The sequence below is a fragment of the Dreissena polymorpha genome, chromosome 2 (genome assembly GCF_020536995.1).
Source record: "Dreissena polymorpha isolate Duluth1 chromosome 2, UMN_Dpol_1.0, whole genome shotgun sequence".
Taxonomy (NCBI): Eukaryota; Metazoa; Mollusca; class Bivalvia; order Myida; family Dreissenidae; genus Dreissena; species Dreissena polymorpha.
Genome location: NC_068356.1, coordinates 104,693,286 through 104,717,068, shown reverse-complemented (window position 1 = coordinate 104,717,068; position 23,783 = coordinate 104,693,286). Strand labels below are relative to the sequence as shown.

Sequence of the window (23,783 nt, the reverse complement as noted above, 5' to 3'; positions counted from 1 at the left end):
CGGAATGATAAAGGTGAAACGTACAAGCGGAGTACATATTTGGCAATACAAAAATAATATTGTGTTTTTTATTTTTATTTCTATTCACATTTATCTGCACACAAATGTTCGGTATAATATAAGAAATAGGAAACCTCACTTCATGTCCATTGGCAGAATAGTGACCAGCCAGGCAGCCCCAAATAGTATATGGATCGAAGCCGAATGGCAGTAAAGTGACCAGTCAGGCAGCCCCAAATAGTATATGGCCCTCAGCCTTCGGCTTCGGTTTATATACTATTTGGGGCTGCATGGCTAGTCACTATTCTGCCATATAGGGCCCTCAGTGAGGTTTTCTATTTTTTAAATAAATTATATATAATTCTAATGTCCTTATAATATATACGATTGAGAACATGAAACAAAGTGAACTAATATATCACAAAGCATTTATCCCTAGAATAGTATATTTATCAAATTAAGCACGATAAATCTGTTTCTTTCGTATTGTTGTAAACCGCTTAAAGAACGCATAAAACGACGGACGTGAATGTTTGTATCAAGACAACGCAACCATTCTCTTTATTAATGTAACGCACTATTATAGTCTCTATCAATTCCACAGAAGCGACCCAGTGCCGTCTCTGAGTGATAGACATTAATTTCATTTATTATATTTATTGTAAATATAAAAACATACATATATACATATATATGACATAGTCTCTATTAGCCTTGTTGTATTTAAACAAAAACGCTGTAATTATTTTTTGCCGAAGCTTTCGACCTCAAGGTCTTCATCAGTGGCCATTTTTTATTTTCAGATGTTTTATTATGAACGGAAATGACGTCGTGTATTTCCGGCGTCAACGTTGTTTACGCGCCCTTTTATTAACGTTTATTCTTGAACGTTGATGCCATATGGTTGGTATGTCCTTAGTTTTGACTTCCACAATTGCTCCATGGTTTTGCGGTACTCGTCCGAACCACTGAGTTTTTCGAGTCCCATTATTTGGAAATCATCCATGGATTTGTTTCTTCCGAAAACCCAATATGAGCGGGCCCTGTGGGGCGCAGAGATGCGCCATTTTCCCGTACATGATGAAGGCGGAATATTTAACAGATCCCAGCGGCAGGAAGTACAGCGTCAGAAACAATGTTGATTGCAAATCATCCAATGTTGTGTATGCGGTCAACTGTCGTCGCTGTCGCAGGTTCGTGTATGTAGGAGAGACCGGCGGAACTCTGTACCAGCGACATCTATTGAATCTGTCACGTATTCGCACACAGCACAGTGACCCGGTAGCTGAACATTTCTACACCGACGGACATTCCATGGATGATTTCCAAATAATGGGACTCGAAAAACTCAGCGGTTCGGACGAGTACCGCAAAACCATGGAGCAATTGTGGAAGTCAAAACTAAGGACATACCGACCATATGGCATCAACGTTCAAGAATAAACGTTAATAAAAGGGCGCGTAAACAACGTTGACGCCGGAAATACACGACGTCATTTCCGTTCATAATAAAACATCTGAAAATAAAAAATGGTCGCTGATGAAGACCGTGAGGTCGAAAGCTTCGGCAAAAAATTATTACAGCGTTTTTGTTTGTATATATATATATATATATATATATATATATATATATATATATATATATATATATATATATATATATATATATATATATATATATATATATATATATATATATATACACACACAATAACATTAAAAATATTCAGAATCTCTATTACGCACTATGAATCTATATAAGTACATTTCAGCGGTTTTGTTAGGATGTTATTGAATTTAGCAAAATGACCTAACACTCAACCTGTAAAAGGGTTGGCATACAAAAAGGTTCAGTCATGTTAATTGAAAACAAGTTTTCGAGTCAACAAACCGCCGGATCTTCGCAGTGCACGAGCTTTAACAATTTCAACTAACATTGTTTGTAGCGAAACGGTTTATCGAAAGCATGTATAATTGTGTCCTAATGAAGGTACTAAGGCAATTAACATATATTTTAGATAGCATGTCAATGTCATAAAACATTCCTCCGCTTAAACTGCTAAATATCAGCGGCGATGCAGGTCCGAAATTCTTTAAGCTCAAGCAATACAATGATTGAGGATCAAGTGAATTGCACTTCGAGCTAACGTTATTATTGCTTTAAAGTAAGTGCTCCCTATAAGCATAGCTTACGATAGAGGGAGCTTTACCTTCTATTATTAATTTTGTGGCTACGCATTAGTGTCGTCTTGAGGATGCGATTCTATGAGCACCAACGACATAGGATTTGCAAAGGTGTATTTGTTTCTTAACATGCTTAAAGACCCCTTCGCTCCCGTTATTAAGAGCCCTGCTATAAGTAAAATTAAACACGATCGTGTTGATCCACATGTTCCGTTGTGTTTTCATCTCTCTGAACCTCAACAAAACAACACGTGTTTATCTTATTTAAAAGTGCAATTGTAATATTAATAATAAAAATAAAAAGTAATGTGATTTTTGAAAGCAAGAACGCCATTTGTTATTGTGCCCGATTTGTTGAAAGTCACTGTTATCCGAAGTGTCATTTATCGGGAATCAAAAAGTCTGCAACCGCATGAATGCCACATACTAAAGCATGCTATATCTTCGTTTATATTTCATCGAATACTATCAACATTTCAATGTTTGAGGCACAGTGATTACTCTACAAGCTGGTATATCAAACAATTGTGTGCAATATTTCTGAGTAGTTTTATTTTGTTTAAATGTTTACTGTTCATCCAGTTCATGCTGTTTTCAGATCGAATGTATTCTTTTTAGGGCAAAAATCTACCATGCGTCCGTGATTGTTTTCTTCCCTTAAGAATGATACACCATTTATCAACTCGACCATGTGCCGTGTTGAAAAAAACTAATCTTTGTGATATAACTAAAAAAAGAGGACTTTGCCTCTCGCGCGTGGCTTCGGTTTTTCCCTATTATCGACGTGTCATCGGTTATCGAAGTATCTGCATTGCCAGCATGTTTACAAGCAATCATGTTAATAAATCTGCATACATTTTTTGGGTGTAAAATGTCGCGTGTTTAGGACAGGGGGTAGGGGAGAAAATCCCGCTGTAATTGAACATAGTTATGCATTGTTATAGTAAATAAGCATGTGCTATTATCCGAATGGTATATTCATTCACATAATTAATAGTCTGATTAGCAAGCTTAGCCAGCTTTAGCGTCAAGCTCTAAGAATATCAATTCCAATGCTTCAATTGAAGGTGTGGGAAGTCGGTCACAACTTAAACTGCCTATCAATAATGTAAACAAGTTCGACATTTTGAAATTAAATTCGTTCTCCGTAATTAATTCAATACATGCCATAGAGTGGTATCTATCATTTTAAAAATAAAATGTGCGTATGTAATACTTAGAATTTTTAGAATCGTTATACCGAAATTTAAATCAATATAGAATCTGACAAGGGTTATCGTTTCATATAATATTTAATCAAACGAGTTCCGGAAGTGTGTAAGAAAGCTCGCTTGCTTTTAAACAGGTCCCTCAAATAGTTGTATAAAATCACAATGACCTTTGTATCACACACATTTTAACAATAAATTCATTTGATCGAACATGTGCCGAACATGTGCGCACGTATTATCTAACACGTATGTACATATTAACAATCACGTTGTACACGTGCTAACCAACATACTCGCACGCAGATCGATCCATTACGCAGAGTAGGCAACTGCCTATGGTCCCCGCGACTTTTAGGGCTCCATGAGACTTTGACGAAACAATTTGTTTGCATAATATAATGACATGACAAAGCCAATTATTTCAGATCAATGTTATGTTCATGTTAAAGAGGCCTTTTTACAGATTTTCATGGTCTGAAGTTATTCATTAAATGCTTTCTATTGATAAATGTAAACATTTGATCGCAAAAGCTGCAGTAAAAAAATAAAGAATAAAATTAAAAAAAGGAAAAAAACTTTGCCGGAGCAGGTTTCGAACCAGTGACCCCTGGAGTCCTGCCGAGGTCCTGAAGTAAATACGCTTGTACCATCTCGGCTATTCTGCCGAGTATACAAAGGTGACGTATTTTATACCTTATAAAAGCAATCTTCGAAGTGTCACAAAATTTAACAACAACAGAACTCTCCAAATTAGTCAATCGTTTCGCGTTGCAACGCTTTATAATTTTTAGGTTTTAAAATCGTCAAAAGATGCATATAATGGCTATATTAGACCATGGTAAATGTTCAGTAATACTGATTCCTCACAAACATCATAACTAAAACGAAATTTTGCGAATCTGAAACAACTTTTTTCAATTTCAATTTCGTCAATTTACCAAAACGTGAAAAGATCCCTTTTTAAAGGCTTGATATTGTCTTACCAACTGGCAACCCTTTGTTCTTTGGAAAACCGTACTTTTTCGCTGGTAATTTCGTTTTAAATATGTTGAAATACTAGATTTCACGACCATACTGGAGTGATCGACTGGGCACTGACGTTCTTGTAGATAATAGGTCGACAAGGTGCCTTTGACGTGGGCCCCTACACTGCCTACGGACCGTCATGGGGCTTAATCTAGCACTGCTCGCACGAGTGGTATTTTTAATTGTGCGTTCATGGTAGCTTACATAGAACGAACCAAACCATATTAAGCTATCTTGCTATATACAAATAAAGAACTACCGTACCTTGGAAATAAAGATTTTAAATTTAATTCCTTCGTGAGCAGATTAGATATTTAAAACGACTGCCGAAATTAAGCTATTTCTTAATGTAAATGATATCGTTCAAACACACTACGTACGTGGTCAAAGTAAAATTTACTCTTAATAAAGCAGCTAAATATTTATTTATGTATACATGTAATATGCTGCTTATTTATAATTCGATGTATACAATTTTAAAAGTAAAAATGGTGTAACAAGACATTTATTATGTATTGACGGTAACATTGGCGCCTTTAAGTCCTTTCAATTCTTTGTATCCCCTTATTCCACATTTCGCACCGGCCACTTTACACCCGAACGCGATTGCTTCATTGAGACCAGCGCAATTACATAGGGCAAAAATGGTTGCCGCATTAAACGTGTCGCCTGCTCCCATGGTGTCAACCATTTCATCAGGAGGGAAAGCGGCCGATACGACAACCTTGTCCGAACCGGACTTTGCTGCAGCACCATCAGCACCCCAAGCGCATATAACGGTTGCCCTAAAACAGGACAATTAAATATAACTGTAGACAAATCGTAATATTTACAACCAAGATTTTGGGTGAAATACTGACATTTTCCTATTGCCGACTTATTTTTGTATGCGTGAAGAAAATACATGTACAACGCACATATACCCCTTCCGACAATGCGATATCAGGTTTTCAACGGCGTCTTCTTTAGTGAAGTAACCAAGACTCATTGCAAACTCCTTGCTGATAAACACGTAATCTGCCAGACCGCTCAACGACACTGAAGCAATAAGGAATAACATTTATCTACAAAAAGTTTGCTCGGCAATTGACACATGTACGACCATTGACAAGATCATACATTTTAAAACAGAGCAACGATGACTCTAAAGCGCATATATGAGTTCAAGGTTCACCAATTTATGAAGACTTTACCCGGTCAACACGTTTTGTTTATCCACATTGACCATGATTAAAAAAGGATATCCCGGTAGATACTGTCAAGATAAACATTCTGAACAAGTTTCATCAAATGTGGCGTGTGGTTACGAACATGTGACATGGAGAACAAATTTTTGGACCTTCATATCCCGGATTTGAAGCTGGTCTAAACATTGTCAAGATAAACATTTGTACCAAGTGTTATCAAGATTGAGTCATGTATGTGGCTTCTAGAGTAATAAAATACGGGTTTTCTAAGATTTGACCTGGAAACAAAGTTTTTTGACACACAATAGCTTTTATCGTGAGAATATTTGGCTCAAGTGAGCTGATGAAAAAATGAAGAACTTGCATAATTCAGGGCGTTTGATCTTTTCAAGTTCCAACGAAATGACAATTTTCTTTTCCATCGAACAACTCTCGTTGAATGTATGAACAGCATTCAACAGTTCGTACATCCTGTCGACTCCTGGACGGCCCTTTCACAACAAACCAAGAAACATTTATACAATTTTAACACAAAAGTGCAATAGCATTCAAATGTGAAAATACAAAGCGTCACGTGGTATGCTTTTCTTTTGAATGTTGATGCAGTAGTTCAATTTGTGATGTCCTTGTTTCAAAATCCATTTTTCGTTTTAATGTTTTTTTTCATTCTTTAAATGAACCTCGAAATGAATAATAAGTGTATATTTGTACCTCGAAATGAATCCATTTGTATCTTTTCAGGTCTACTTTCATGAAATCGTCTATTTGCAACTCGGATATATTGCTAAAAAGGAAACAGTGATATCGATATGTATTATATCAAGTTAAAGTAAATTTAATGGAACCGTTAACAATTCACCTTAATTTCGTTAATACAGTCATGCAATTATTTATAGTGCGTGTTGGGATACTTTAAAGCAGCAATGATTGTTCTGGAGCCATTCTGTCGGTTGATGATGGTTGTTGAAACTGGACAGCGATATTGCCCCTCCACGTGCACAGGACAATTATCGATGTGTACACCACATTCAAGAAAATCGGACCGCAAAAATCTGCAACAAATTGTTTTTGGTTGTAAAACATGCAACTACATGTACGTGTAACTAAAACAAAATGCAATATGTTTGCCAGGTATATCGGTACACCATGTTCAATAAAATTGAGATATTCTGGGTATTTAGTGAAAATGTTTACATGCAAAATATTCGAGTTATTTATGTAATGACATTTTTCCCATTTATGAAATAAAATAAAATCAGATTTGTCAAAACCATGGTTGCAAACCCGTATTCTTGGCCCTGCTCCAGAGTTCCAAGAAACTCAACGTCAGCGCCGAGCATTGCAAGTACAGATGCGCTGTTCGAAGCATTACCGCCTCGCTGCCAGTAGTATTCCACAGACCTGCGAAAAATAAGCTTTGCATTATATTGCATTTTAAAGTTAAACAAAACACATATTTACCATCGGAACATGCATATTGTTTCAACAAAAAATACCATACCATCGAAGCGGCAATTAAAACATTAGCTTAAGTTATAGACGCATGTCGACTATTATACAAACTTGAATTCTTTGTAAGACATTCAAATTCTTTCTTCTGGATATCTGACTTCTTAACAAATAGAACCCAGACTGTTGGCCTGGAGGCAGCCATGTCAGACAAGGTACCTGCATAAAATTATTCACCATGTAGTTGCCATCACTCTTCCTGATAACCTTCTTGTTCCTGTCAACCCCCGATCCAGACTCAGCTGTATCCATTGCTTTATACATATACACACCTCAAAAGGCTCTTGTAAATTCTCATTCTACCCGAGAACCTTTATCACATGAAATTCACTTCCTCTCAATATACACGAGGTAGCTACAGTAGAAGTTTCCATTTCAAAACCCTAACTCATGTAGACCGTAAATAATTTTAAATTAACACCCAAATGAGCACCTTTGCACATTGTTCACCGCTTAATTAATAAGCGCCGGCACAAAATCTTCTATTTAGAAAAAGTGGTGTTAAGGAAGAAGAAGGAGAAGAAATCTTTTCTTTACTTCACAGAAAGTGTTCAATGAACAATTTAGAATATGTTGTTTATGTTAGCTAACCAACATAAGTAAATAAGAGCGTGCCCCAGGGGTTAGAGAAGGTATGCCAAAATTATTTGATGTATTACTAGATGAAGCTGCCAGATAATCAGACAGTGTGACTGCCGTAGTACTGGTCTTGTGGCTGACATACAACTGGTGTCTGATATAACAGACAATATGAAAGGTTTGCAAAAAATATAAAATTATCATTTTTCAACACATCTTCAGTATCAGGAAGCATTAGTTTAACATTCTGTTTTATTCTTTAGTCTCAATATAAAGATTAAAAAATATACCTTTGTTTCGAATCTTCTTCTGGATAACTCTCACAGACATTCACAATGTCCAAAACGCACAATCCAACACACAAAACACGACCCTCGCCCTCATTCATGTTGTTAAGTATTACTGATATATGCAGATAAAACGTGTATTAAATATTTGAATGGTCGCTACATGCAAGCATTGTTTACATTTAGTATAGTTATTCGAAAATCACATTGTGTGTGTGATATTATCTAGACAACCGTGGAGGGTCTTCCCTCCCTAATTTTGTTTTAGTTTTGAATTTGGCGCTTATCAATGTGAATTTTACTGCATAAAACCTTATTTTGTGATATAAATTTATGGAATACAACAAGTAAATCAGCACATTTCTAAAGTCTTAAGCTGTAATCATTGGTGTGAAATTCCCACCAATAGTTAAAGCTTTAGATTTCAGAAATGAATGATGTTTGGTGAAGAAGGAAAACAAACTTTGAAAATCAAAAACCTTTATTAAAAATGTATCATAAAGTATGACTGACATATAACAATAACAGTTTCTCTTATTCTCATAGTATCGTCCCACCTCATTTTATCATGCCTTCGACGAAACCCCCTCAAGAAGTGCTGGACAGTAAATAAATTTCCATTTTTAGAAGTTTTTATTTATTTGCTGTTTATAAATGACTATTACAACGATCTGTCTAATGATTTCCGGTTTCCATTTGAAAGCAGGTCATGTTTATTCCAGGCCGATATACATGTATTACGATTATAATTGTGATGGAATGTAGTTTGTTTTTGATTCATTAGTTGTTTTATCAAATGTTGTATAATTCGCTTATTTGTGATAAAACAAAACAATTAAAAGAAACATTAATGAGCTTTTAACTTTTGTTTTCGATTTAGAAAATATGTATAGAAAAAAAGAACATATGCGCATAGTAACTAACCTAAGCAACTAATCAGAATAGCCGATATTATGAGAAACGGTGTATATGAAACAGGGCTTGGTCTCGCCAGTATTTTGGCAGAACAATGCCGATTTTTAAGCAGTTTTTGTTGTTATGTCCAAGCATACACATTAAACTATATGTATTGACGAATTAAACATATATGTTTTTTAATCTTTTCACTTAAAATATTTAAATACATAGGTTTTCACCAGGTATGTGTCTTATACACATACCTGGTTTTCACTAAGATATAAGTGATATTAACTTGAGCTTCAATGAAACCAACCCAAATAAGATTTGGTATGCCACCACGTACGAAACACAAACACTTAACAACACTGAACACTTAACTATTTAAGTAACATGTTATCTACGTCTCTGTGATTTCTATAGGTCTTAGGGACGTTTAAACTACTTATGGCAAAACATAAAACATGGGAAGTAACTGCAGCCAGATAATTTGCCAGTTTAATGAATAAATCTTATATTGCACACCGCAAAAATAACGGAAGCGAAAACGATATTTGTTAGTGAAAATGGTATTACATGTTTTCTTTAGAATCTTAGCATTATAACTAAAAACAATATGAAAACAATACGATCCACTGCGTATTTATTTTTGTCATTTCATGATTAAGCATTGCAAGATCTTATTTATTTGACTTCTGTGAAGAAGTTGGGGGTGTGTCTTTTCACATGATCTCATATGCTTACAGTTTTAGTTGAATGGGTATGCTGAGGTCTGTTCACATAATGTGCTACACAAAACTGATCGGAACTGATCAACAAACTTGGAATAAAAAAACACATTTTATTACCAGGGCTTTGACTCGGTCGGTTGGATTAGTGCCCTAAAATTTCATTTGTTCTGACCAAAAAGGTTCATGTCCTTACATTAAAATGTTACTTAATATAGACAATTTAACAAGTATCATGCAATTGCAAAATTAAGATTCTTCCAAATGGTTGGCAAAGAATGGTAGTATCAGTCTTTCCGAAATACTGTCGGTCCTCGGATTTTTCCGATAATAATTTGGAAAATCCGGATATGATTCTTATATTGCAGGACCTCGTTTCCGGTAGTAAAATTATGGCAGAATTTGGAATTCCATAAGCTATTTTCAGAAAAGTTTCAAGGCTAAAGTTAGAATTTACCAAATTATTAATGAATACTCCAATGATGTAATATGCTCTTTTATTGGTTGCATTTTTTTATATCGAAAGTATCAGATTTTTGCCGTGTTGTCCAAGCGGAATACACTCTTCGTCATTACTATATGAGTACTTTCCGCAAAGGGAATCAAGACATGTGCGTTTTAGCTCCCGTTTTTATTGGATGGCAATAAGCAGGGCACAAAACAAAAGTCATTGACTCATTGTGAAATTATCGCGAACTGTCAACATCACCACAGGAGTTACAGAACAGTTACGTAACATTAAATGAAAAAATGAACACAAAAAAAAGTATTTAATTGAATTTTTAACTTGCTCACAATTTAATAAATAAAGTGAAGCTCTCAGGCGTACATTATTTGGTTAAGAAGAATTAAGTTTAATTATTTGTCAGTGATATGTATGAATATTGCTATTAAATAGTTTCTTTCTATAATAATATTAAAATATTGTAAACAAATATTATTTTTGTCTTTAATGATCATTTTCATTTTTTGGGCCGGCAAAGGCTGCATGATTATAGGACCTCCTGGCCGGCAACAAATTTTTATTTTAGGAAGGACTGGTAGTATCATACATAGGATAAGTCAACCTTACGATAGACAATGCCATAATCTATAGATTGAAGGCTGCCATATAATTGGATATCACGTGACCCACTGCCATTACGGTACTTAAGAATTTGCAGATAACAGCGTAATCATAGTGTTCACCTGGTTCATTCAATAAACAGTATTTTTCAAATTCGCATAATAGGCTTGAAAAGAAGTGAAATAGACAAAGTTTTGATATGTATCACATCAGTTATCAATAGCAGTTTTAAAAATAATAATCTACAGATAAAAAAATATGTGTTTCTGCAAGAATATCTAGTGACAGCATGTAATTTTTATAGCTGAATTAGCTTTATTTAGCACACCTTTCAACAATGCCTTTGCCTAAAGTCTTAAAGGGATCTTTTCACGGTTTGGTAAATTGACAAAATTGAAAAAAGTTGTTTCAGATTCGCAAATTTTGTTTTAGTTATGATATTTGTGAGGAAACAATATTACTGAACATTTACCATAGTCCAATATAGCCATTATATGTATCTTTTGACGATTTGAAAACCTAAAAATTATAAAGCGTTGCAACGCGAAACGATGGAATAATTTGGAGAGTTCTGTTGTTGTCGTTTAAATTTACGAAACTACGAAGATTGCTAATATAAGGTATAAAATACTTTCACTGTGTATACCTGGCGGAATAGCCGAGAGGGCTAATGCATTTTTACCTCAGACTAACTCCAGGACTCCGGGGGTCACTGGTTCGAGCCCTGGTACCGGCTACTTTTTTTCCTTTCTTTAATTTTATTCTTGATTTTTTATTGGAGCTTTTAAGATCCAATGTTTACATTTATCAATATAAAGCATTTAATGACAAACTTTAATATAAAGAAGTGAAACTCCAGCTGCTGGAGTAGTATTGCATTCTTATTATAAACAATTTTGTGGTCCTTTATTTAAGGCAACAGACCAATTGCCAAAACAGTACGAAACAGCACAATACAAAACAACATACACACATACATGTAGTAGAACAAAACTGGGGTCACCTACTTGGACGGTCAATGCAAAGCACTGGGGGATTAAACCGGTTTTAGATCGCTCAACCTCACATTTGTTCTAGCAATATTCATGATACATATAAGTGTAAATGAAATTTAACCCAAATTAAAAAATAACAAGATAAGTATTGATGCAAAGCATCAAAGGGCGTCGGGAATTTCAGTGTTAAAGGCACTCAATGATGTTACGTGGAACGATTTTTTTTCTACTGTAAATATTAATATATTGGCCGATTATTTTAAACAAAATGGAAAAAGATACTGGTATAACCATTATCTATAATTTTGTGTTATAACCCCCAAATAACCATTATTTTTGATGTTGTGTTTTAACCCCAAATAACCATTATCTATGATTTTGTGTTGTAACTCCCAAATATTTCATAGTTCATTTTATTTACATTGGTTTCCTTTTTTTTACTGGCATCCGTGTGCAGTTTTCATTAATGGAACAGAACTGTGTAGGTTTAAAAAAAAAATCTGCTTCATCTTGTAAGCGCAATTTCATATTTTTCTCAACTTCAAGGGGAGATGATTCTGAACTTATTCTTACGTTGCTCATTTACGATAGGGGTTGAGTACTCATTACCGGTAATATGAAAACACTGTAAAAGTTTGAAAAAAGATTGAATGAAAATGATATTCATCATTTTCAATAGGGTTCGAGTAATACTGATATAAAAACACTTAACAAGTTTGGAAAGATTTAGACGAAAGTTGTGAAATCTTTTAAACAAGCGGAAATTGTTTATTTTGTCAAATTTAATAGAAAAAAATTCTGGACTTATTGTCCCGATGTTTCTCATTTTAAATGAGGTAAACATGCTCATTGATATAAAGACACTGTAAGTTTGGAAAGAATCTGATGAAAAATGTTGACATAATCACCTAACCAAGCAGTTTTTCACTTTTATTTTTAAATTCAAAGAGACATAATTCTGGACTTATGGTCCGATATTGCTCATATAGAGTTTGGGTTGGGTCCTCATTGAAAAAATAAAACCTGTGCAAGTTTGGGAACAATCGGATGAAAATTTTGGACTTCGAACAACGATTTCAAAATTTCTCAAATTCTAAGGAAGATAACTATGGACATAATGGTCGGATAATGCTAAAGGGCCCATACAACCTGGATAGTAATACGTGTCCCGCTTCCCGCTCTATATGCGGTTCTTAAAAAAAACCTCTGAGGAGTGCTTGACTCTAGGGAAACGGGTTGCTGGGACACAGCTCCTCCATAATAAGCGGCTGCTTCCTTTATTGCAACTCATTGTTAAATCAATAATACGTGTCGCGCTTCGCGCTCTATATGTGGTAGGGATAGTACTTAGGGCCTATGATAGACAACCATAAAAATACATGGATAATAGATGTGTTGTTTGCATTTATTTGTTAATATAAAAACACGTCAATTTTTTATAAGATATTTAAATGATGTAAGAAATTTTAATTAACGTTGTCACCACGCGGCATCCATTAATTTTAATAAAAATATCCAATTGTAGTAAAATGGATTTTAAAATGTCTACATAAAATAAAGCTTTATTATATTTATTAACCTGACTGAAAATAAAAGTCAGCCGCCGAACTGTTCCGTTCGTGCCGGAACCCGGGATTGAACCGGGGGCCTTTAGATGATTGTTGTGTAAACAACTTCAGTCTAACGCTCTCCCAACTAAGCTATTCCGGCTGACATCATTTATGTTCTGCTATTTGGTGAAGTTGTGTATAGCGATCATTTTTATTTGTCTATTAATAAACTAATACATTGTACGTTTGAGTACCACTAAGCCTTCCAATAAAGTTGCTTGCGCTATAGGTCGTCAAATATCGTACTACATTGATTCTCCACTAAATAAGCAAATTAGAAAAAACACAAAATAAATATATTTTGATTATGTTTTGTTTTTATACAAAACCAGAAAGTTTCGCGTATTTGCCCAGTCCCTGTGATTTTTCCCTTGTGATCAGTTGTGGATCAGTAATTAATTAAAACAATTAGCTTTGCATTATTTGCAATATATGTTGTAATAAATGTAATAGGCACAAATGCAGTACTTATTTACACTAATTTAGACAAAAAAATACCACTATGCAAGATATTCTTAAAACAAAAATATATACATTGATCCGTAAAATAACTTCTCCTCCCATAAGCGAAAAAAAATGCATTACATACTAGTCGCCGCTCTCCAAAGCGACGCCAATGAAAGGGAATTAAAAGGCATTCAATTTAATCACAATTTAGTTTAAGTTCTCAACATTTCCCACATTAAAGTGACAATCAAGACCTAATTCATGCTGAGTTGTATTTTTCTTCTTAAAACAATGCAGATGAACCTTGTTTCTATTAATCACAATTAAGAAAGAAATATAATTTGATGATCAGATCGATAACAGAAACTATTTAAATCTTTAAAATATTCGATAAAATCGCTTTGCTTCCCTGTTTTGTTCTTCAGTACTTTAATGGCAACTATTATATTTAGGAGCGGTAATGCAGGCAATATATAAAATAAAATGTTAGATATTATTCAATTATGATCACTAGTAAATATATATGTTATGTATGAAAAGTTCAATTTTCATCATGTATAGAAGTTTGTTCTTTTGTAAAGATGTAAGTAAAACTTACTCATTAATATTGTCTAATGTAAAAGGAAATAGACATGACATTAAGATCTTGCTACGTTATTTGCTTTTGATCTATATCGCTTTGCTTTTCGGTTGATCCAAGTCACCTCTTACACTTTAAAACATTAATGAAAAATAACTCAAATTATAGAGCTGGATTCTATATAACTAAATGTTTATACTTATTCAAGAATTTTTTTTTTTGAATTCTTCAATTGGGATTTGTTAGGTCCTATTTGGGAAAAAAAATTACTTTCTTCCATTGGGAATGGGTACCTTAACCGGACTCAAATTTGAAAAAAAAACCATATATATATACATACATGTCATAAAGAAGTTTCATTTAAGAGTTTTATTCTCATAAATGGGTGCAACAGATGACAGTAAAAAAAAATCATATGTGAACACTCAAGAAATCACATTTTTACTCATCATGCATCTTGCTGAAAAATTTTATGTTTGCATAATCAAAAATATTTTAAGAGAGTTTAATCATTTTTGATAAATGCCTAGCTGCCATATGTTGATGCAATTTTTCAAGTATGATATGATCATATGCTAACAGACTTTATTTTAAGAATTCAATACGGTTGACCAACCTTTTTCTTTTCCTAATTTTCAAACTTGGGCAGAACATTGTATTCAATAGACATACTGCCCACATGAAATATGTGTCATAAGGGAAACAGTTTTGTCAGAAGTAAAATGTTTAATACAAATATCAGAACAATAAATCAGATCATTAAATACTCTTTGGGCCTCATGGGAGAGTACCAGGACTTTTGGTCCTTTAGTTTTTCCAAATTCGAGCTCATTCCAGTATAAATATATTCTGTACCCATGAACTGTTTTGTTCATGTCATTAAGTCTATGGTAAATTTATGATATAAGACCGTTTTGTGTAATAACTATATTCTTTATTATGCTTTGTTATCTCACTTCAAGTCTTCCTGAAAGTACCATTGTTGATGTTTTTTCAATTATCAATAAACAAATAAAAATGTCTTTAATTTTATCTGTGCACTACCTGTATTTTACAAATGCAGTTTGAAATACCAATCATAAATTAAGCCCTTTGTCAATTTAACACTATAAAATATAAAGTTATATATAAAAGCACCAAAATTGTGTTTCTTCTTTTCTAAAATTCATGTCAGCTTTTGCTTAAACTTTCACAGCTGAATAACTTATATGTGGAGATGACCATGGGGAGAGCAATTATGACTGTGACCAGTTTATACCAAGTTATGACCATTTGTATGTTTTTCACTAGTATGTTTGAATGGTTGCCAAAATTGTCTGTACGGCTACTGAACTCCTCTTTATGTACTATGTGGATTTTGTTTAAACTTAAACATCTGATTTTCCTGAATAGTAATGAAAGGGACTTTTCATGTTGCCAGTTTTAGCAGAGCTAGGGCTCATTATCTTTTTGTCCACTTTAGAATATATTTATAGTAGATTCGTCTGGCCCAAACATTGGCTCATCAGATTCTGCAACACATTTCTGTGTTGTTGTTTTTTGTTATTAACTGAAATGAATACAATACTATTGGTTGGTTATTTCTTTTCCAGTTAGTTTTAGTACTTGGGGATCTACACATTCCACACAGATGTCCTGGTGTTCCCAACAAATTTAAGAAGTTACTTGTCCCTGGGAAAATTCAACATATTCTGTGCACAGGAAACCTGTGTACCAAAGAATCATTTGACTACCTTAAAACTCTAGCCAGCGATGTGCATGTTGTCCGTGGGGACTTTGAAGAGGTAAAATTATTGAAAAAAGATGGCCATGATGACCCATTTTGCTCATCTATGTGCAATAAATAACAAACCCATATAATGGTTATTTGTTGTTTTATAGATTATCATCATGTAATTATTATCACTTGAGCAGTTGAAAGTTAACCTTTAATAACTTTTTTGAAGGGATACAACCAAGCGTTAGAATTTATTATTTACACACACAAAATTTAAATGTGCCTGAAAGCAAATACATGTATTGGAATACATGCAAATTATACTATATAAACCACTAATAGGTTGAACAATTATTGGTACATACACATTTCCACAATATTGGGATACACATTAAGCAATTTTGACAACCTTCTGAAAATTACTTCTGAAAATTACACTTCTCTTGTTTATTGCGATTTTTTGTGCAAGGATCTTTAAAGTTTTCCTAGTCAAATCCTTATTATTTTAACTTTAAAAATGGCATAAGTGAAATACTTTTATCATCATGATTTTTAACCAGGTTTTCCGAAGGAAAAAACTGGTTATTAGATTGGCGAATGCGGGCGGGCTGGCTGGCTGGCTGGCAGGCGGGCAGAACAAGCTTGTCCGGGCCATAACTATGTCGTTCATTGTCAGATTTTAAAATCATTTGGCACATTTGTTCACCATCATTGGACGGTGTGTCGCGCTAAATAATTACGTCGATATCTCCAAGGTCAAGGTCACACTTTGAGTTCAAAGGTCAAAAATGGCCATAAATGAGCTTGTCCTGGCCATAACTATGTCATTCATTGTGAGATTTTAAAATCATTTGGCACATTTGTTCACCATCATGGGACGGTGTGTAGCACGAAAGAATCACGTCAATATCTCCAATGTCAAGGTCGCCACGACTAAAAATAGATTTTTTTTTAAAACAAACTTACAAAGGGGTTTAATTTTGTTTGTTCATTTCAAAAGTTCAGTTTGAGTTTTCTCCCTTTATCAGATTTTTTTTTTCACAATGAAAACCTGGTTTTGTGACAATTTTGTCCATTCAATATTTTGCCTTAATTTGTTATTTTTTGTATCTTTAGTTGTTAACATCACAACCATGATCAATTGAATTTAATTACTTGTCTAATAAATCAAGAGGTATGATTTACTTGATTATTGTTCATGTTTGGCAATAATTATTAACTTGCAGAACATGAATTATCCAGAGCAGAAAGTAGTGACAGTGGGACAGTTTCGTATCGGCATATGCCACGGTCACCAGGTTGTTCCATGGGGTGACACAGAGAGCCTCGCCATGGTTCAGCGCCAGCTTGACGTAGACATCCTCATATCTGGCCACACTCACAAGTTTGAGGCTTTTGAGCATGAGAGCAAATTTTACATCAATCCCGGCTCAGCGACAGGTGCTTATAATGCCCTTGACAGGTAGTGGTCTTGCTGCTTAATTTGCCTTTTGTGTCCATTTTTAAGCTCACCTGAGTACAATGTGCTCAATGATGAGCTTTTGCGATCAGCTTTTGTCCTGCGTGCGTCATCAACATTTGCCTTCTTAGCTCTCAAGAGGCCATATTTATTGTAGGATATTTATTCAACTTGATCAAAATATTTGTCTCAATTATATCTTGTAGAAGTTTAAAAATTGTTCCGTTTGTTTGAAACACATGACATCCAGGTGGAGGGAAGTGTTCCTGATGTGGCTATAGTAAAACCTTGTTAACACTCTTGAGGCCACATTTATTGTCCAATCTTCATGAAACTTTGTCAGAAGATTTGTCCCACTTGTTTCTTGGATGAGTTTGAAAATGGTTCTGGTCGGTTGAAAAACATGGACACCAGGGGTGGGGCAGTTTTCCTTACATGGCTATAGTAAAATCTTGTTAACACTCTAGAAGACACATTTATTGTCTGATCTTCATGAAACTTTGTCAGAATATTTGTCCCAATAATATCTTAGACGAGTTTGAAAATTGTTCTGGTTGGTTGAAAAACATGGGCACCAGGGGGTGGGGCAGTTTTCATTATCCGGCTCTAGAAGACACGTTAATTGTCCGATCGTTATGAAACTTGGTCAGAACATTTGTTTTTCTGATAAAAATTATTTTCAAATGAGTTCTAAATTGGTTCCTGTCTGTTGAAAAACAGGACTGCCAGGGGAATGGCATTTTTCCCTATTCCTGTATGGCTATAGTAAAACCTTGTTAACACTCCAGAAGTCACATTTATGGTAAAATAATTGAAACTTTGTCAGATAATGTGATCTTATGATACCTCGGCTGATTTGGGAAGTGGTTTCGGTCCATTGAAAAATATGGCTGCCATATTTAACCATTGAAAATACATCAATCGTAGGATGATACATTGTCAATATATTGAAAACCAACTGTAAGCATACAGCATTTATTGGTATCTCATTATGAATATAAATGTTCACAATAGATTATAACCTCTATATGTCAATGAATGAGTTCAAACAAAAAAAAACATTTTTCCTTATTTTTATGTCCCCCACTATAGTAGTGGGGGACATATTGTTTTTGCCCTGTCTGTTGGTCTGTCTGTTGGTCTGTTTGCGCCAGCTTTAACATTTTGCAATAACTTTTGCTATATTTGCTATATCAGAGGTCAAATATATGTGGCCAAAATCGCTAATTTTATGAATACTTTTGCTATATTGAAGATAGCAACTTGATATTTGGCATGCATGTGTATCTCATGGAGCTGCACATTTTGAGTGGTAAAAGGTCAAGGTCATCCTTCAAGGTCAGAGGTCAAATATATGTGGCCCAAATCGCTTATTTTATAAATACTTTTGCAATATTGAAGATAGCAACTTGATATTTGGCATGCATGTGCATCTCATGGAGCTGCACATTTTGAGTGGTGAAAGGTCAAGGTCATCCTTCAAGGTCAGAGGTCAAATATATGTGGCCCAAATCACTTATTTTATGAAATTACTTTTGCAATATTGAAGATAGCAATTTGATTTTGGCATGCATGTGTATCTCATTGAGCTGCACATTTTCAGTGGTGAAAGGTCAAGGTCATCCTTCACAAGGTCACAGTCATCCTTCAAGGTCAAACGTCATATAGGGGGACATTGTGTTTCACAAACACATCTTTTTTTTACAGTGAAATTGTTCCATCCTTTGTGATCCTGGACATCCAGCAGTCGACAGTGGTAGCCTATGTGTACAAGCTCATCAATGAGGAGGTGAAGGTAGAACGAATAGAATACAAGAAGAACTGAATGTACCGGAGTGAACCTGTTCAACTGACTGTGCACTCGAGCAACTATTTTAGTGAACTTTAAAGTAACAAGTTTCTTGCTGTGAACTAGGGCTTCAACAGCCCTAAAAATTCTGCGGATTGGTAAACTGGTGAATTTTTCAATTTTTTTGGTAATTTTTGATGTTGAAAAATGTATAATTTATATGTAGAACATTCTACCTGGAGCTTGTATTTCTTTTATTAATACCTTGCTGCAAAGTGGAAAGGGGCATTTTTGGAATGTCCTTGTTCAGTCTATCAGGTCAGTCTGTCGGTTTCCTCTCCCTTTATTCAATACTCCTTGCCTCATATGTGGGGGTCATTGAGATGATGCGCAGAAACTAGAGTTGGGCATGCTTTCGCATGGTCATGGTCTTATGTCAAGTTCCAAGGTTTGAGCCATCATTTCCATGTCTGCTCCATATCACCTTTACCCTAAGATATATTTTTATGAAACTTGCCTACAATGTTTAGGCCATTAAAATGTTCTGAAAGATGAGTAAGTCATGCTGGCCCAAGGTCAAGGTCATTCTCAAATGTGGAAGGTCTTAGCCTCTATTTTCTTTTCTGCTGTATTTTTTATCATGAAAAAGTTTTAATTTGGGTCATATGCATCAGAAAACAAGTTATAAGGTAAAATCATAGAAAAACCAGTCTAGGTTGACTGTTTTATGTGGGAAAAAACATGTTACCACTCTGTATTCCACATTTATGACTAAATCTTGATAAAACTGTCAGAATGTTTACATTAACAATTTTAAGGCCATGTTTAAATCTGGGTCAAGTTGTATACAAACTGTGTAACTAGGTCCAGTCTTTTTCAATTTGAACTGAGAACTCAGATGAGCACTTCAATGCCATCATGGTCCTCTTGTTATTTTGGTAACGTTTAGAGCTCAACTGTAAACTTGTTAAGAGTTTGTAACTTTTGTGTATGTGCACTTGATATTGATGCTGGATTGGTGATTGTCGGCTCAGGTACTACTTAAATGTACCCCAGGTACAGAAAATATCAGAAAAAGTAACTGACCAATTAAGACTATACCAAAGTTATATTACAGCACAAAATCAAATGTTGTAAAACCTGCAACAGAATACATAACACAATTTTCTTTGAACAAAAACCTAGCTGCCACAACATTCTATTTTTTTTTAAGATTTCTGTAATAAAGAGGCCATTAACTTCTACAAAATATTGACAATATGAACATTACATTGAAAAAAACAAGCTGACAAAGACCAGTTTAGTGTTAGAATTCCCAGGTTATGTTTTTAGCTCACCTGAGCAGCTTTTGTGACCGGTCTTTGTCCTTCTGTTAACATTTGCTCGTAAACACTCTTAAGGCCACATTTCTTGTCCCATCTTCATGAAACTTGGTCAGAAGCTTTGTCCCAATGAAATGTCGGCCGAGTTTGAAACTGGGTTGTGCCGGGTCAAAAACTAGGTCAAAAAAAAGAAAAACCTTGTAAACACTGTAGAAGTCACATTTCATACCCAATCTTCATGTAACTTTTTCAAAATGTTTGTCTTGATGATATCTTGGTTGAGTTCAAAAGTGGTTCCGAACCGTTGAAAAACATGGCCGCGGGGCAGTTTTCCTTATTTGGCTATAGAGAAACCTTGTAAACACTCTAGAAGTCACAATTTTTGCCCAATCATCATGAAAGTTGGTCAAAACATTGGTTTTATTGATATCTGGGACGAGTTTGAAAATGGTCGGGATCGGTGAAAAAACATGGCCGCCAGTGGGCGGGGCATTTTTCTCTATTTGTATATAGTGAAAACATGTGAACACAGTAGAAGTCACATTTTTGGCCCAATTTTCATGAAATTTGCTCAGAACATTTGTTTCCTTGATACGAGAGTTGAGTTCAAAAATGGTTCCGGTCAGTTGAATAACATGGCTGCTGGGAGGGGGGCAGTTTTCTCATCATCCCCCCCTTCCCCCTTTCAAAGAAGAGGGAGTATATTGTTTTGCTCATGTCGGTCCGTCCATCCACCAGATGGTTTCCGGATGATAACTCAAGAGCGCTTATGCCAAGGATAAAGAAACTTCATAGGTACATTGATCATGACTCGCAGATGACCCCTATTGATTTTCAGGTCACTAGGTCAAAGGTCAAGGTCACGACCTGAAATAGTAAAATGGTTTCCTGATGATAACTCAAGAACGCTTATGCCTAGGATCATGAAACTTCATTGGTACATTGATCATGACTTGTAGATGACCCCTATTGATTTTCAGGTCACTAGGTCAAAGTCAAGGTCACAGTGACCCGAAATAGTAAAATGGTTTCCAGATGATAACTCAAGAACGCTTATGCCTAGGATCATGAAACTTCATAGGTACATTGATCATGACTCGAAGATGACCCCTATTGATTTTCAGGTCACTAGGTCAAAAGTCAAGGTCACAGTGCAAAAAAACGTATTCACACAATGGCTGTCAAGGTCAGAGTGACTCAACTTAAAAAAATGGTTTCCGAATGATAACTCAAGAATGCTTACGCCTAGGATCATGAAACTTCATAGGTACATTGATCATGATTCGCAGATGAAATAATGATGAAACTTGACCACGATGTTTGTCTGGACAATATCTAGGTCAAGTTGGCATAGTAAAGATTGAATAAACCGACTCCTCTCAGATGAGTGAACTAGGCCCATCTTGTTTAATAGTATATTTTCCATACCCGGGGTACATTTTATTTTGTATCCTTTAAGTACCTGCTGAACATTAAAGAAGTATTTAAGCCGAAAATGACCAATCGTGTATTATTGATGTGTCAAATGAATGTATTTGTATGTTGATACATACTTGAATTTCTTGCAGTAAAGAGGTTGTTTTATTCCAAAATTTCCTTAATTATAAATTGTTGTGTGCATCAATGTTTCAATTTAAATGGGACCATTTCAGTACTCTTTTGTCTCCGAAAATAAGAATGAATAGCAAATGATTTGTTTACTTATAATATTTAATTTTGAGATGTCTGATAAAAATTTGTATGCATAGGGATGGCAACAATTATTCAAATAATACAAATTATTTGAATACATGTACTTGTTTGCCATTTGCATACCTGTTTATTAATGTGTTATTTTAAAAATAGAACTATTAAAAATGAATACCTTTCCTAAATGTGTTCTTTTTTTTTTAAATAAGACTTATTTAGTATAGAATTTGTCTATTTAGTCTCTTCTATGCCACCTATTGATCCATCCGTTGATCCAAGTAAAAATCTGAATAATGATGAGATTTTGCCATATCTGTTCATTCATTAGTGTCAAAAGCGGTCTTTTCAAAAGCACATCAAGTTGTATTAAAAGTGATTTCCTGATTCAAGTCTGCCTGCCATTTTTAACATGTAATATTGTTTTTTTATCCATCATCCATATCACTATGGAAAACCCCAAGAGTCATATGGATGAAATTCCATTGAAGAAGCAAGCCTGATTAAAAAGTAACTCATTAAACTTTACGTACAAGTTTATTGTTGATGTATTTGAATACATAATTCTGTATATTTGTGTATATTTAAGTTTTCATAGTATTTGTATCTCTGTTCACAATATAGTAACCTAATTATTTTTTAGATCGCGTTTGTTTATATTGAATACCAGACGATCGCATGTTGGAATATCTTGAAAACAGAATATTTGAATAAAAATATTACAATTTGTGACCATCCCTAATTTTGCAGTTTTTACAGAATTGTTAGAATACGATAATATAGACAAGAATTGTACATTTGTAGAAACCAAACCTTAATATGGCAGGTTTCAAGTGATGTCAATATATACTTGTTATTACGTATTACCAGTATATGCTTATTATCCCTCGCCATAGGCTGAGGGATATTGTTTTGACGTTGTCCGTCCGTCTGGCACTTTTGTGTCCGGAGCCATCTTGGAAGTGCTTTGGCGGATTTCATTGAAACTTGGTATGAGTATATATGGATAAGAGGATAATGCACGCCAAATGGCATTGTACACCATCTGTTAATAACGGAGTTATGGCCCTTTGTATCTTGAAAAAATGCTTTTTTTGTGTCCGGAGCCATATCTTGGAAGTGCTTTGGCGGATTTAATTGAAACTTGGTACGAGTATACATGTGGATAAGAGGATGATGCACGCCTAATGGCATTGTACACCATCGGTTAATATCGGAGTTATGGCCCTTTGTATCTCGAAAAAATGCTTTTTTGAGTGTCAAATATAACACTTTTGTGTCTAGAAGCATATTGGCAGAGGATATCAATTCAACGAATTTGCTTGTTTGTTACAAGTTTTAATAGCTTTTGTCATCTTGTGTCAAAAATTGTAGATTGTGCAATAAATATTCTAAATAACCCGATACAAAACTTTATATTCTTATACGGTATTATTCTAAATAACCCGATACAAAACTTTATATTCTTATACGGTATTGTTTTGTCTGAAAATCATATGCTGTT

The 23,783-nt window shown here is 34.6% G+C and overlaps 2 protein-coding genes and 1 non-coding gene across 13 annotated transcripts in view; 1 reads left to right on the top strand and 2 right to left on the bottom strand.

Annotated features, from left to right (window-relative positions):
- Nucleotides 1-4,827: 4,827 nt before the first annotated feature.
- The window catches only part of LOC127868350 (ketohexokinase-like), a 192,927-nt gene continuing 173,971 nt past the window's right edge, over nucleotides 4,828-23,783 (bottom strand). For 2 of the 10 annotated variants that reach the window (XM_052410042.1, XM_052410047.1), the window contains exons 2-8: nucleotides 7,987-8,098; nucleotides 6,893-7,009; nucleotides 6,520-6,660; nucleotides 6,320-6,392; nucleotides 5,973-6,099; nucleotides 5,339-5,459; nucleotides 4,828-5,206 (exon numbers count right to left, since the gene is read on the bottom strand). In XM_052410042.1, coding sequence (XP_052266002.1) covers nucleotides 4,930-5,206; nucleotides 5,339-5,459; nucleotides 5,973-6,099; nucleotides 6,320-6,392; nucleotides 6,520-6,660; nucleotides 6,893-7,009; nucleotides 7,987-8,084 — 954 coding nt within the window. In that variant the 5' untranslated portion in view covers nucleotides 8,085-8,098 and the 3' untranslated portion in view covers nucleotides 4,828-4,929. Of the gene's footprint in view, nucleotides 5,207-5,338; nucleotides 5,460-5,972; nucleotides 6,100-6,319; nucleotides 6,393-6,519; nucleotides 6,661-6,892; nucleotides 7,010-7,171; nucleotides 7,243-7,986; nucleotides 8,143-9,143; nucleotides 9,351-23,783 lie in introns of those variants that run through there. The other 8 variants (XM_052410044.1, XM_052410048.1, XM_052410045.1 and 5 more) reach the window with 8 other exon arrangements.
- The window catches only part of LOC127868355 (vacuolar protein sorting-associated protein 29), a 198,177-nt gene continuing 183,695 nt past the window's right edge, over nucleotides 9,302-23,783 (top strand). Inside the window, exons 1-4 of one of the 2 annotated variants that reach the window (XM_052410060.1) lie at nucleotides 9,302-9,449; nucleotides 15,899-16,090; nucleotides 17,250-17,485; nucleotides 19,190-19,512. In XM_052410060.1, the coding sequence (XP_052266020.1) occupies nucleotides 9,447-9,449; nucleotides 15,899-16,090; nucleotides 17,250-17,485; nucleotides 19,190-19,307 (549 nt within the window). In that variant the 5' untranslated portion in view covers nucleotides 9,302-9,446 and the 3' untranslated portion in view covers nucleotides 19,308-19,512. Of the gene's footprint in view, nucleotides 9,450-15,898; nucleotides 16,091-17,249; nucleotides 17,486-19,189; nucleotides 19,513-23,783 lie in introns of those variants that run through there. The other variant, XM_052410059.1, reaches the window with a different exon arrangement.
- On the bottom strand, nucleotides 13,290-13,379 carry Trnaf-gaa (transfer RNA phenylalanine (anticodon GAA)). The gene is given in 2 exon segments: nucleotides 13,290-13,325; nucleotides 13,343-13,379. It is a non-coding gene; the product is annotated as a tRNA-Phe (tRNA).